This window comes from Chiloscyllium punctatum, chromosome 1, assembly GCF_047496795.1.
Source record: "Chiloscyllium punctatum isolate Juve2018m chromosome 1, sChiPun1.3, whole genome shotgun sequence".
Lineage (NCBI taxonomy): Eukaryota > Metazoa > Chordata > Chondrichthyes > Orectolobiformes > Hemiscylliidae > Chiloscyllium > Chiloscyllium punctatum.
In genome coordinates, this window is record NC_092739.1 from 44,850,087 (window position 1) to 44,864,594 (window position 14,508).

Here is a 14,508-nt window from a genome sequence, read left to right on the forward strand (position 1 = left end):
GCAGGAGAATGGGGTTGAGAAACAAATCAGCCATGATCGAATGGTCAAGCAGACTCGATGGGCCGAATGGCCTAATTCTGATCCTTTTTCCTAGGGTTTTATGATCATTCCCAATCTAAAGTTATATTAATGTGACAATGCCCATCAATCTTCTTCCATTTTACTCATGAGAAAAGATGAAGGCTGAAATAGGATTTGTAGCTGAATGGCTCTGACAGTATCTGAACTGGGAATCTTCTGGTGAGTAGACGCCACTTAATGATACTGTTGTGAATTACTCCAGCATTCTTCTCATGGTTGGAAGGAAGCTTATAAAATGGTAATGATTGTGTTGAAGTTGCCTTATTTTTGAGGTAGGACAAATTTTCACATTGTCAGGTAGATATCAGAACTTAATTTGGACTGGAAAGGCTTGACCAGATAGGAGGGTCACCTCTGATGCGTATATTTTCTGTCCTTTAGCTGGGATGTCATTAGGGCTTATAGCCTTTGCAATGTGCAGTGTAAATATTTTAAACAACCTGTTAAGAGGAATTATGACAGATCTGGAACAGATGGTTGGTTAACCATGCACAACTCGCATGTGGGGTTATTAGGTGAGGGGCGGGTCTGGATGCTGTTTGTGGGGTCAGTGCAGACTCAATTGGCCAAATGGCCTCTTTCTGAATGTAAGGATTCTATGACATCACTCTAATCTCCTGGCTGAGGGGTAGGCTCACTATAATTGTGTGCCACAAGAGCTACTATACAAGAGCACCTAATGCACAGTGTAATCAGGTGCTAATTGTTGCCAATTGAAGCAAAACAGATTGATTGCATGCTCAAATTGATTGCAACTCAGACTGAGATCATTCCTACTGCACTTGTTAAGCCTCTTGTCAACATTTCTGCCTCACAGCACCAGGGACTCAGATTCGATTCCAGCCTTGGGTGACCGTCTGTATGGAGCTTGCACATTCTCCCCGTGTCTGTGTAGATTTCCTCCAGATGTTCCCGTTTCCTCCCACAGTCCAAAGATGTGCAGGTTAGGTGGACTAGCTATGCTCAATTGTCCACAGTGTCCATGTGCAGTCTAAATGGATCAATGGGGATAGGGTGGAGTGCTCTTCAGAGGGTCAGTGCAGATATGATGCCAAATTGCCTCCTTTCGCACTACACTGATCTTTTAACTAACATTGTCAAATGGAGGAAAAGATAGCCCTTGATCTTGTCTAGCAGATTTGAGATTCTGAGCTGCAAAGCAACTTGGAGTGAGAGGAGAAAGATTTGTTTCATGGTCCATGTAGGTATCACCAATAAAGCGAGAAGAAAGGTTCTGTTGAAGGAATATGAACAGCTAAGGGCTAAATTAGAAAGCAGAACCAAAAAGGTAATATTCTCTGGACTGCTACCTCAGCCACGAGCAAATTTGTACAGGTCAACAAAATTAAAGAGATAAACACAAGGCTCAAAAATTGGTATGGGAGAAATTCATCCCGAGGAAGAAAAAACATACTAAGGGGAGAATGAGGCAATCATGGTTGACAAGGCAAGTCAGGAACAGTACATAAGAAAATCCAAACAATATGGTGAAGCTTAGTGAGAAGCCAATGGTAAATGTAGTGCCATCATTAAAGAGAAGGTGCTGGAGAAGCTGAAATGTCTGAAGGTGGATAAATAACCTGGTGCAGATGGACTACACTCCAGAGTTCGGAAGGAGATAGCTGAGGACATTGTAGAGGCATTGGTGGTGAACCTTTAGGAATCATAGGAGTCAAGTAAGGTCCCAGAGTACTGGAAATAGATAAAGTAACATCCCTGCTTAGGAAGGGAGGGAGGCACAAGATAGAAATTATAGGCCAGTTAGCCTGACCTCAGTCATTAGTAAAATTTTAGAATCCATTATTAAGGTTGAGACTGCGGAGTACTTGGAAGTGCATAATAAAGTAGGGCTGAGTCGTGTCTGACAAATCTGTTAGAATTCTTTGAGGAGATAATGAGAAAGTTAAACAAAGGAGAACCAGAGGATGTGATCTATTTGGATTTCCAGAAAGCCTTTGACAAGGTGCCACACAGGACACTGCTAAATAAGAGCCCAAGGTGTTAAGGGCAAGGTTCGGGCATGGATAGAGGATTGGCATACTGGCAGAGAGTGGGGATAAAGGGGTCTTTGACAGGATGGCAGCCAGCAACTAGTGGAGTTTTGCAGGGGTCAGTGTTGGGATGACAACTATTTACATTATGCCTTAACAATCTGGAAAAAGGAACTGAGGGCATTGTTGCTAAGTTTGCAGATGACAGAAAGATACATGGAGGGACAGGTCATGTTGAGGAAGCTGGGAAGCTGTAGAAGGACATGGACAGGCTAAGAGAGTGGGCAAAGAGGTGGTAGATGGAATCCAATGCAGGAAAGTGAGTTATGCAGTTTGGTTGGAAGTATAGAGGCATAGACTATTTTCTAAATGGGAAATTTGGAGCTCAAAGGGACTTGGGAGTTTTAGTTCAGGATTCTTTTAAGATTAACCTGCAGGTTCAGTTGGTGGTCAGGAAATCAACTGCAATGCTAGCATTCATTTCAAGACAGCTAGAATACAAGAGCAGTGATGTACTGCTGAGGCTGTATAAGGCTCTGGTCAGAACACATATGGAATATTGGGAGCAATTTAGGGCCCTGTATCTAAGGAAGGATGTGCTGGCCTTGGGGGGGGGGGGGGGGGGGGGGGGGGGGCGGGGCGGGGGGGGGGTCCAGGGGAAGTTTACAAGAATGATCCTGGGGATGATGAGTTTGTTATAGGAGGAGTGGTTGAAGACCCTTGGTTTGTACTCAATGGAGTTAAGAAGGATGAGGAGGGATCTGAATGGAATTTACAGAACTCTGAGAGGCCTGGATACAGTGGACATGGAGAAGATGTTTCCACTCACAGTGAAGAGATGCTCCTTCAGGACTCAGTTAAAGAGAAATTTCTTCAGCCAGAGAGTGGTGGATCTATGGAACTCACTGCTACAGAAGGCAGTGGAGGCCAAGTCATTGAATGTCTTTAAGACCGAGATTGATAGGTTCTTAATTATTAAGGGGATCAAGGGTTACGGGGAGAAGATAGGTGAATGAGGTTGGAAACATATCAACCATGATTGAATGGCAGAGCAGACTCTATCGGTCAAATGGCCTAATTCTTCACCTCTACCTTATGATCTTGTGTTCAATGGTCTACTTCATTATTTTGTACAAAAACCTTCATAGTTAAGTCACTGCATGGTCATTGAAAAGTGATTTTTTTCAAGAAAAAGGTTATCCAAAATGAAACGTATGTATAGAGTCTCATCCTGCATTGTTTATACTGGAGTGACCAATGCCAAATTGCTTTGGAGCTCACAGTTTACAGAAATGTTTCCAAAGCAGTGAGAGGGACCACTGAGAGATGTGAAATTGAGTAATACAGTGGCAGGAAATCAACAAAAAACCCTGCTCAGAAGACATTAATGTAAAAGAAGATAATCTTGAAACTCTGATCAGTTGCATGATTGTAGATAAAGAATTAATTTGGTTTCATATGCTGATCAAGACTGATTCACCAATCCTGGTGAGATTATCAATGACACACTGACAGATGCACAGAAATTTCAGTGGTAGCTTTTGTGTGGTGTTCACTTTAAACCTATAAGTTCATGAACTCTGACAGTGATATGCAATCAGGTTAATTTAGAATTTTGTTTTGTTTTGGGGATTTGAAGATTATACCCAGTGACAAATTGGAGTGAGAAACAGCCTTTACGAATGACAATGATGCCCATCGCGCAGAACTCAGGGCTATTTACTTGTCTTTGACAATTATTGGACACTAGATTATTGGACAACCAGCCAAACTCTCTTCGGTTGCAGGGGGATCATTATCAGCTGTCAAAATGGAAGGAGGATTTCATCACCGGTCTGACCTGCAGCTCTGATACACTAAAAGTGAGAGCTAGCTGCTCTAATACAGTGTCATTGTCAGGATTACACGATATCCAGGGGATGTATATTTTGCACAGAGTCCGTGAAGCTCTGTGAAACCACAAAACTGATGAACTTCACAGAAACCTCCGAACGTCTGTACAATATACACTTGTATGAAATGTATCATCTCTGAATTTGTGCTATTTTAGGGATTCTGCCCACAAATCTCTCCATCTCCATAAAAAACAAAGTCCTCCTGAGAGCAGATCAATTTAAAATTGATTTTGTCTTAAAACATCTTGGCCCATTTTTAGCAAGACTTTTGTTAACTTTTGAGAAGTTTATGGGAAACATCTACCACTGCAAGAACTTACAGGTTTAAAGATGCTACAACATAAAATCAACATTAATTAGTCAAATAAGTGACACGTAGCATGCATAGCTAATTTTAACATGGAGACAAATAAATAGCATCATTTATTTGCAGTTTGCAAGACCCCCTTAGACTTTGCTGATGATTTACCTTCGGTCCTGGAAGTCCATGTGGCCCCTGTAAGAACATAATGTCACAGTTACTTGAAAATAAGTAATTTTCACACTGTAATTCTCCATTGCTAAAGCAATCAAGAGCAGGAAACTGTGCCCCCTCAGGATTTACTACTGTTAGTGATTTTAACCCTTCAGCTTGTACTACGACTTTTCCCCTTTATCTTGTTATATTCTTTCTTTTCAAATATTTATCCAATTTTCTTTTGAATATTGCTGTCTCTGATTCAGTGGTGACTTTGACTATGAATTTGATTTATTGCTGTCACATGTACCAAGAAACAGTGAAAAATATTGTTTTGTGTGCTATACAGGCAGATCGTATCATACACAGTGCATCAGGGTGGTAGAACAGAGTACAGAATCAAGTGCTTTCCATGTTTGCATAACTCTGAGTCATTTCCTTTCCCTTCCTATTAATTCCTGTATGCATAATCCTCAAGTCTGTAGCCCCTTGTTACCATCTTGTCAACCAATGGCATAAGACTTTCAATAATTATCATCTCAAAACCTTTCAAATATTGAAGACTGTTCCTGGATCTCTAACTTTCTCATAAGATCAACTGATGACCCTGGCAATCCAAGAAAATCTTCACTGTTGTCTTGTATTGTCACTACCCTGATAAATTTGAACTGTTACTGGAATGTTGTTATCTTTCACTTTCTGAAACCCCATCTCTGTTCTAATCCAAATCTCACAGATATGCTTCCTGTAAATTAAATGACTTGAGAGTTAAGTTTGTTTACAGGCTGTTAGCATTTTCAATCGATCGCACCAAGCCTCCTAATTCTTTCCTCCCTTGGCTAATATTGCCACAAATTCTAAAATGTGACATATAATCCATAAATGAAATGTCATATCCTATTTATCTTTCTAACAGACTTTTCTGCCATTTATCCCATTCTCACATAACTCATTCCATTCCAAATATGCTTCCTTTAAATATATGTACAAATGAACCAGGAACAACAGTAGGCCACTTTGCTCATTCAGCCTGCTCCGTCATTCTATAAGATCATGCCTGATCTGATTTTAATTTCAACTCTACAATCCTGCATATCCTCATAGTCTTTCGTGCCCTTAGTAATCAAGAATCTGTCCAAAAAAAATTCAAAGATTCTGCATCCATTGAAGAAAGGAATTCCAAAGTCTCCCAACTCTCTGAGGAAAGAGAAAGCTTCTTCATTGTTTTAAATTATGATTTCTAGCTCAGCAGTCTTTCACTAGAGGAAACACCCTTTTAACATCCATGTGGTATAGCCCCTTCAGAATTTTATATATTTCAATTAAGTCACCTCTGACTCTTATAAACTCCAGAGGATACAGGTTTTGCCTGTCTAGCCTTTCCTCATTCAGCAATCCACTGAGTTCAGGTATTAGTCAAGTAAATCTTCTCTCAACAGCTTCCAATGCATTAACATCCTTCCATAAACATGGCTGTAATGTGTACCACTTCATATATTTCTGTTAATCTGGACATGTCGGCACTCTGCTCACACCTTTAATCTGGTACCTCTTCCTGTGTTATTCTTTCCAGTTTGCCATGGTCTCTATTTTGTTTCATAATAATTTTCAAGATTCTTCCTGTTGTGCTTATGTCCAAATCACTTACAACTATGACCCATATACCACCATTGCACCTTATGTTAAAGTGCAGTCTTATCTCATGTTCCCTCTTAGCCTTCTTAATCTAGATTTTCCCTGCATTTTACATTTTATATTACATTTGTATCTGAAATTGAGGAGAGAGAATGCTTTCACCCTGTTTGTTAATCTGTTTATAAACAATATTTCAAAAAATAATTGCCAGATTTCATTGAAAGGAAGAATTGATTAGTGTTTTGAAGATGTTGGACCTATTTTTTTAAAGGATTCATTAACATTGGAACACAGTGTAAATTGATTTTTAAAAAAAAGTGGGACACTGTTTCATTTAGAATGTGATGGATTGTCTTAGCTGTTGTGGTAGAACCTGACACAGCTATTAGATTGTGAGCAATGTTTTCACAGCAGGTTGTTGACTTGGGTCTCTTCGGTGAGATGGAAGCTCTTAATAAAAAGGAATTATTTTATTTCAGTTGTGTAGTTAAACAGCATCAACTCGGCAGGGAAAAGCCCAAAAGAAGAGCTGTGTAAATGCAATTATATTGCATTAACAAAGTTTGACAGAGACAAATGTTAAACAGAGTGCCCTCCCTTTTTCTAAATCTTGTTTTTTGCCCTTTCCTCAAATTTAACAATGGAAACTCGTCTTTGATTCATCACTTTACTCCTTTACAATGTTCTCCTCCCTTCCTATGTTTTCTTCCCTTCAAAGAGACATGTCCTTTAAATGGGATACCGGAAAATAACTGTTATGTGACAGCCATCTCCTCTGATGTCTTTTTTGCTTGTCTTTCTGTTGGAGGTGGAGATTCCACTTAAATTAATGAGGCTTAAACTGGATTGTATCCAGGATGGATTGGGATGGTTGGATCGAAATTCTGCTCTGTTGACATTCCAGACTAAAGAGGAGACTCATTCTCTTAAGGTATCAAAACCAGAAGTTTCCTAACTTAGTTCAATCTCTGCAATCTCATCCAAGTATTGCTTTTTCAAAAAAACACCCAGCCTGGTCATCACCTTAACCTACCTTCCTGAGCTGCTTGGCTTTCTATAGTCTTCATTAGCTTTAGTGACCTCCTTTATAATGGTCCTCCAACTTAGATTCACAGTTAAAATAAATCCTGTTTGGATGTTTCAGCAGAGAGTCAGTTCTCATACTCAGTACAGTGTGCTCCTATTTTTAGGGTAATTTATGAATTCTGACCATCACTTCATTAGTGATTTTGTTTTCCCAAAAACATCCACTCTGTGTAGAGGTGTCATTTTCATAATTATGGAATCATGAGCAAATACATCCATATTATCTCGACAAGAAAGTGGTAATTTCAGGAATTAGCACTGTTGGTGAAGGAAGGCAGATTTCTCAACCTCGTTCTCTTGCTCAAACCTTTGCAATTAACTGAATGATAATAACCCTTTCCTTCCTTCCTTTCACAAAGGAAAGTGCCATTGTATTTCCCATTTTGAATCTTTGTCCCAGCTCTGAAGCAGGTCTGAATTGACTTTTGATTCCATCACTCACAGAGCTAATAAAGGGAGTACCCTGGTACCATCTTGTTATTGAATTGATGGAAAATGACTTGGGCATTTTGTGCTGAATTTAAAATGCTCCAGAAAACGATTTGGAGGAGATTTGGAAATAACTCTCCCAACCTTCCAAAATGAACTTAGAAATAACTTTTTTCCAGTCCAAGTACCTCAGGGGAAATCTTTGTTCTAGCAGGATTTGGCTACCTTTGTGATCACACACTAAGGACAGCAAGATTCTATTTAGTCAAGAAGGGAATAGTGACAGCTCTGAGTAAAATAAACCCAATGATGCACAACTTTTGAGAACATTCTCATGGCCTTCAGTAAATAGGGATAGAACACAGACTCGAAACAATAACCGTGACCTACCATTGGACCTGGTGGGCCTTGTGAGCCAGTGGGTCCTGGGGGTCCTACAACCTGTATAAACAAACAACAGTTCTGTAAGGCAGGAATCATCATCTGTTATATTAAAAATAAAACCTAAATAACTAACTGCACATTCTGTGTTTATGCACCCAACCACATCCAACAATAATACAAAAAAAATTACAATAATATTCTAATATGATAAAAAGATCCCAAAATGCATTCTAGATTGGGGAATGGATGTGAGGGAAAGGACTGGATCTATTGCAATAATACGGCACAGCAAATAAGTGGGTGAAAGGTAAAGTAGGGTTTTTGAAGGAGAGTGCGGGGACAAGTAGCAAGTCAGAGGGCAGGGAATAAAGAGCTACCTGCAGTGAAGCAAAGGGAAAGGCACTGAAGCAGAGAATGAAGTGAAGGGTGTGAGCAAGGATTCAGCCTGAAGGCAGGTGCTGAGCTAGGATAGGATGAACAAAGCCTTTGGAGACATTTAAGCATGAGGAGAAAGAGCTTGGAAGTGTTCCTAAGGCCTCTGAGTCAGTCAGTCAGTGGGACTATGAAAATCAAGATGATAGACTTTTCAGATTTTCTAAGAACATAAGGAACAGGAACAGGAGAAGACCATCTGGCCCATCGAGCCTGCTCTGCCATTCAATAAGATCATGGCTGATCTTTTCATGACCTCAACTCCACTTAGTCACTCTCTCTATCCCTTAATTCCTTTACTGTTCAAAAAATTTTATATCTTAGCTTTAAAAATATTCAACGACCAAGGCTCAACTACTTCACTGGGCAGGGAATTCTACCAAATCACAAACCTCTGGGTGAATAAATTTCTTCTCAGTTCAGTCCTAAATCTGCTCCCCCTAATTTTGAAGTTGTGCCTTCTTGTCCTAGTTTCACCCGCCAGTGGAAACCTCCTCTCTACTTCTATCTTATCTATTCCCTTCATAATTTTACATGTTTCTATAAGATCCCCCCCCCCCCCCCATTCTTCTAAATTCCAATTTGTATTATACCGGTCTACTCAGTCTCTCCTCATAACCCAACCCCCTCCACTCCGGAACCAACCTAGTGAACCTCTGCACCCCCTCCAATACTAGTACATCCTTTCTCAAGTAAGGAGACCAAAATTGTACACAGTCCTCCAGGTGAGACCTCGCCAGCACCTTATACAGCTGCACCATAACCTCCCTGCTTTTCAACTCAATCCCTTTAGCAATGAAGGACAAAATCTATTTTGCCTTCATAATTGGCTGTTGCACCTACAAACCAACCTCCTGTGATTCATGCACAAGGACACCCAGGTCCCCCTGCACAGCAGGGTGCTGCAATTGTTTACCATTCAAATAATAATCCTTTTTACTGTTTAAGTACAAGGCTGCAGTATTCTGGACAAACTTTGGAAAGGGGAAGCAAAGAGACTGATTAGAAAAGCATTAGATAAAACAAATCTCCAGTTAATAAAGGTTTGGATTAGCACACTGGATGTACTGTGTTCAGGAAATCAATATTATAAAGTTGTAGCAGGTACGGGAAAGGCAGCAGAACAATGCAGGGAGTATGCCATTGTACACATACAGGAACAAAGAATTTAAATTTGAACATGGAGAAAACGGCAGTAAAGGAACGCAAACAAAAATGAGCAAAACGTGTTATCAAGGATGGTATGTATGAGGATAGGAACATTTATCAGGAATATTCTCTTGATTAGACTGTTGTAACTATTTAAAAATCTGTTTCAGTCAATCATCACTGAAATAATGATACATTAATTAACAGCACATTTATTCTATTAATGTAGAATCCAAAACAGACTGGATTTACAAACTAAAAAATAATGGTTTTCTTTATAAAGGATCACTTTCAATTTAACTTAAGCATGAAATTTAATCTAAACCTTACTTCATGCCAGCCTTAATTTGGTGGGACGGTTCCAATAAGTTTATTTTAGAGGTTGGATTTAGGTTGATACAGTTCTGCCAAAGTCAATGAGGTGCTGGATCCTGAGGATTAGCTGCTGATTGATTCAAGTTATGCATTCCAAACTCTGCTGTGGTACATTCTTCAACCAAATAGAAAGCTTTAATCTATTTCTTTATATTTGTTTTTCTAACAATGACATGGTATGTGATTTATTTCTATTAGAAATACTGAGAAAATGACAATTTTTGAAAAACTCTGTTTGGGACATTCTCATGAGTTCAGCACCTTCACACACTTGGTGAGGAGACTTTACGCCCCTATGATCTAACTAAATAATAACATGGCTATAGGAAATATAGAAGGTAAATGGTTGACCATACGAGTGAGATGAGGCCGACTGCAAATCAATGGAATGGCTCTGATAAACAGCCAAAACATATTTTTCAGTGAAGTGTCAACAATTATACATTGCTCCTTGGAAAGTAAAAACACTTGGTAATTCAGCCGTTAGTGGATTAAAAGCCTATAGTACCCCGATGTTAGTTGACAATAACCTCTCCTACGATAGGCAACACGTGGTCATATCTTGAAATGCTGTCTGACTGGACACAATAGCAAGTCTCTCTGCCTCACATGCTGTACTAGTTCAGCTGAACTCATTTTAAGTTTTGTTCATTTGGTGTCGCCAAAGTCTTTGTGGAACCTTTAGCACCATCTTACTCCTTCTCTGGTTTTCTTCAAGTCTCTCCCAGTCCATGTCTCAATGTTATTGACCCATCTCGGATTATTCTTCTTTCTCTTCTGTATTTATACACAAATTTTTCTTCAGCTATTACCAGGGCAAGGCCATCAGTTCTTCATGTCCAATGTCTGTACTTGGTTATCTTTCTCCCTTTAACTGTACTCTGAAATCCTTTAGATTCATGAACTTCTATTGTTGATTTAACCTACTCAATTGCTTGTTTCATTGACCTTATCCATTAGAAGCCATTCTAAAATAATTTATTAGAATATTGCTAGAAAGTAGAAACAATCTATATTTTCACAATCTGATTTCGGGTGCAGAAATCCCATTCTCTTAATGACTTTGCTATAATTCCAATAATAGACTCAAATTAACATCCATGATAGTTTGAGTTTCAAGAATTAAACCCTCTTTGGGCTGAATTGAATCTTATTACCAACAGTATATTATAAATCAATCCATAAGCATTTCTAGGTGAGAGAAGCAGAAGCACTTTATGCATGAGATGAAAATAAATGATGATAAACATATTGGTGCTTTTTTAAAGAAAAATCAATCTAGACTTCCAAAATCAATGCACGTTGGCCAGGCTAAAGGTGCAAGCCAGCAAGGAAGGCAGTATCAAATTTATGTATTTGAAATGATAAGGGAGAGCAGCTGTAGCAAGCTCACATGGTTGAGACTGCAACAGAAGGGGAAGAACAAGTCCAGGGAGCTGATGGAAGTTGGAGCAGCAATGTCAGAAGACCTGAGCAAGGAAATTGATATTAGATGTCACAATGTTGGTCTTTTTACAAGGTTACTATGCCCTTGAGCTTTTTCCCCCCCAGAGAGGGGGAAATTTGCCAGGCTTCATCTATGCTGGTTTTGAAAGGTTTATTGAGGCCCTTTTTGTTTAGCTCTAACAGATAATGCCTATGGGCTAAGGTTTTCATGTCTTCAAAAAACAAACGGTATAATCAAAGGGCAGTGGCCAGCTAGCCTTTGTTTAGAGTTTTTGATTCAGTTCAGCAGCAGTGTGTGTGAAGAAAGGCTGCAGCTTCTCTCCCTCCTTCTGCCCTTCTGACTTTGTAACCTGTAAGATTTTTGCATCATTTTTACTCTTTGTGCTAAGGGGTCTGTCTATTGAGGATTGTTGCAAGTATTTTCTGATCAGCATCACTAAGTCAGGATAGTCTGTCGAGCTATCTGGTATTCTATTTTCTGTTCTTGCATTTCATTCCGTAATTTTGTAAATAAATTCTGTTTGTGTAAACCTTGGCAGTTGAATGAGCGAATTCACTCCGGGAATATCCATTATACACTTACGTAAACAAATAGCAAAGTTACGGTCTGGGCTACCTGCTTAAGAATGTTTTGAGGGGTCGGGCCTGGTCCATAACATAGAAATGAGATTAAAAATTAAAAAAAGATTAACTTTTGCTTTCTGAAAGGAGTAACTGATTTGTCATATCATGATGGTAGTACAAGTGGAATATTACTAAATTTGTTTGTGTTGTACCAACTATTTCTGATGCCATGGCTCCCTAATCAGATTAGGTATTTTATCACCTGTTGAAGTGTTTTCTTTGGCAGTTATTGTGGTTATTTTAGATGGCTTTCCTGCTCTCCATGAATTAAATGGAGGATTTGTATTCTTTTGCAGCTACAACAGAGAATTCCCATAAGAGTTTCCATGAAGGACAGGGACTGCTCACTTCTTTAGATTACCCAATGCTCTTCTGCTTTAAATGAATTGCTATGGCAACTTCTTCCACTCTATGCTGCGGCTTAACTTTTCAAAAAATTCTCAATCTTTCAGCCTGACTTATTACCATTAAGTTTCCCCTCGTACCAGAGATATCTGTTTGCTCACTGGTTGAACTTGGACATGGGACCGTTCCCACAGACAATCAGACTTTTACCTCTGCCTTGCAGCTGCAGATTTTTTCTGTCTCTTTGGACTTTTTTCTTCTATTTGAAGGGCTCTTCAGTGTTGACTCTTGCTACAAGGTTTTTTGGGATTCTCTGCCTTCAGCAATCAGCAGTCTCTGTTTTGTTTGAGGTCTTCTGGGTTGCCAGCATATTTGTCCCGTTGGGACTGATGCTGCTAAAGTAAATCTTCAGATCTCACACTGATCACAAACTGCCATTTGAATCTTCTATTTGTGTGGATTTTTAGGGCCTTATATGGCTGAGTGAGTGAGCAAGTGTGTGTGTGTGAGAGAGAGTGAGAGAGACAGACAGTGTGTGTGTGAGAGAGAGAGAATGAGTGAGACAGAGAAGACACCTTTTTGTTTAATGAGAAGAGTCGTGTGGTGTACACAAGGTGTACTTTAATGCTTGTCTGGAATGATTTACAGGTGTAAAGGCTGTTGGAAGGACCTAGCCGTATGTCCACCTTCCACTAGATCCTACTTTCAGAAACCATTCAAAATCCTCCCCACCCTTCCCTCTTATCCACATAAGCCACTATGATCTTCACACCTCTCTGCTTTCTCTAATAAAAGCAAACTTCTGTGAACACAGGAGTTCCGAATCAAAAAGAAAAAGTGGAAAAAGAGCCATTTTACACTAAAGTTAACTCAATTTTTCTCTCTCCAAAGATGCTGTCAGACCTGCTGAGTATTGGCAGCACTTTCTATCTTTAGCTCTGCCCCCTTGCAGAAGAGAACACAGAACTTGGTGACAGGGAGGATTCCAGCTGAAGGTAGAAGGAAGGTTGTAGAGACAGACAGACTTGTAGTGTATGCCCATTTGCTTCACTGGGAGGGAGGTCTTGTTCCAGCAAATAGCAGCAATGACCTGCTGTGACAGCCTAACGCACTTGAGGCCATGCTGCTTAAGGTATAGATCCTCACCTTCCAGCTGGATTTGGTGCCCATCCGCTCCCACCTCTGTAGGATGAGCATGTGTATTGAAGGCTGGGAGCAGGGAGGTGCTGGCGAGTGCTGTGCCTTCTAGCAGTTGACAATCAGCTCTGTCAAACAGTCAAAGTATTCTTTGCAAATAGAAGTACTTGGAACAGTAGTGTCTCAATGGCCGTGGCTGGGGCACTTCAGTTTCAAAGCCATTCGAATTGATCATTAAATGATCCTGCTACGAACCTACCTTGGTCACCCAGAATTGTTGCAGGTCAGTAAATAGCTTGCAGGGCCAAAGAAACTTATAACTGACTTCCTCTGTATTGAGGAATTATTAAATGTGCACTGCTACCTAAACAATTTGTGGTGAAGCATATCCATAGAATGCTATTTTCTTTACTACTAAAGCAGGAAAGAAATGTTTCCAACAATATGTAATACGCACAAAAGGTTTTTTCTATTTTGCAATATAATATAATAATGAGGATGAAGAACTTACTGAAGTGCCTTTTGGACCAGGTGACCCATGGTCTCCTTTCTCTCCTTTCTCTCCCTTTTCTCCATTAACACCCTGTCCAAACAAAAATCAGGAGTTACAACCAAATTATGAATTAACACTTAATGAATTGAACTCTCCAGATCAAACTCTTTTCAATCTGAAGAAAAGTAGCTTTAAATAATGTTGGAAAATGTTGTATGGTATATGGAATTCTTAAAATTTACCTAAAATTCTTGAACAAGCGACTGAGACCAGTGTTTAATGTATCATTCAGTAAAAGGAGAGTATCTCCAACTATTCAACATTCTCTCAGTAACAAGCTGTTAGCCTAGATTAAGTTCTGCACTGACACTTAACTGATAAACCTTCCACCTTGGAGACAAAATGCTACCAATGGAGCATAGCCAAAATAATGCATCGAGGTTACAGATTGGTTTGTTTAATTTTCTAATTCTAATGAGATAGTAGCTTTTCACACAGGTTGTTTAGAATTTAAAAGTAATATGATTCCAACTATATTGAATCACTCAT

The 14,508-nt window shown here is 39.5% G+C and overlaps 1 protein-coding gene across 1 annotated transcript in view; it reads right to left on the reverse strand.

Annotated features, from left to right (window-relative positions):
• The window catches only part of LOC140459775 (uncharacterized), a 243,750-nt gene that overhangs the window by 58,208 nt on the left and 171,034 nt on the right, over positions 1-14,508 (reverse strand). The window contains exons 24-26 of the mRNA XM_072554326.1: positions 13,978-14,049; positions 7,965-8,015; positions 4,437-4,463 (exon numbers count right to left, since the gene is read on the reverse strand). Coding sequence (XP_072410427.1) covers positions 4,437-4,463; positions 7,965-8,015; positions 13,978-14,049 — 150 coding nt within the window. The remainder of the gene's footprint in view (positions 1-4,436; positions 4,464-7,964; positions 8,016-13,977; positions 14,050-14,508) is intronic.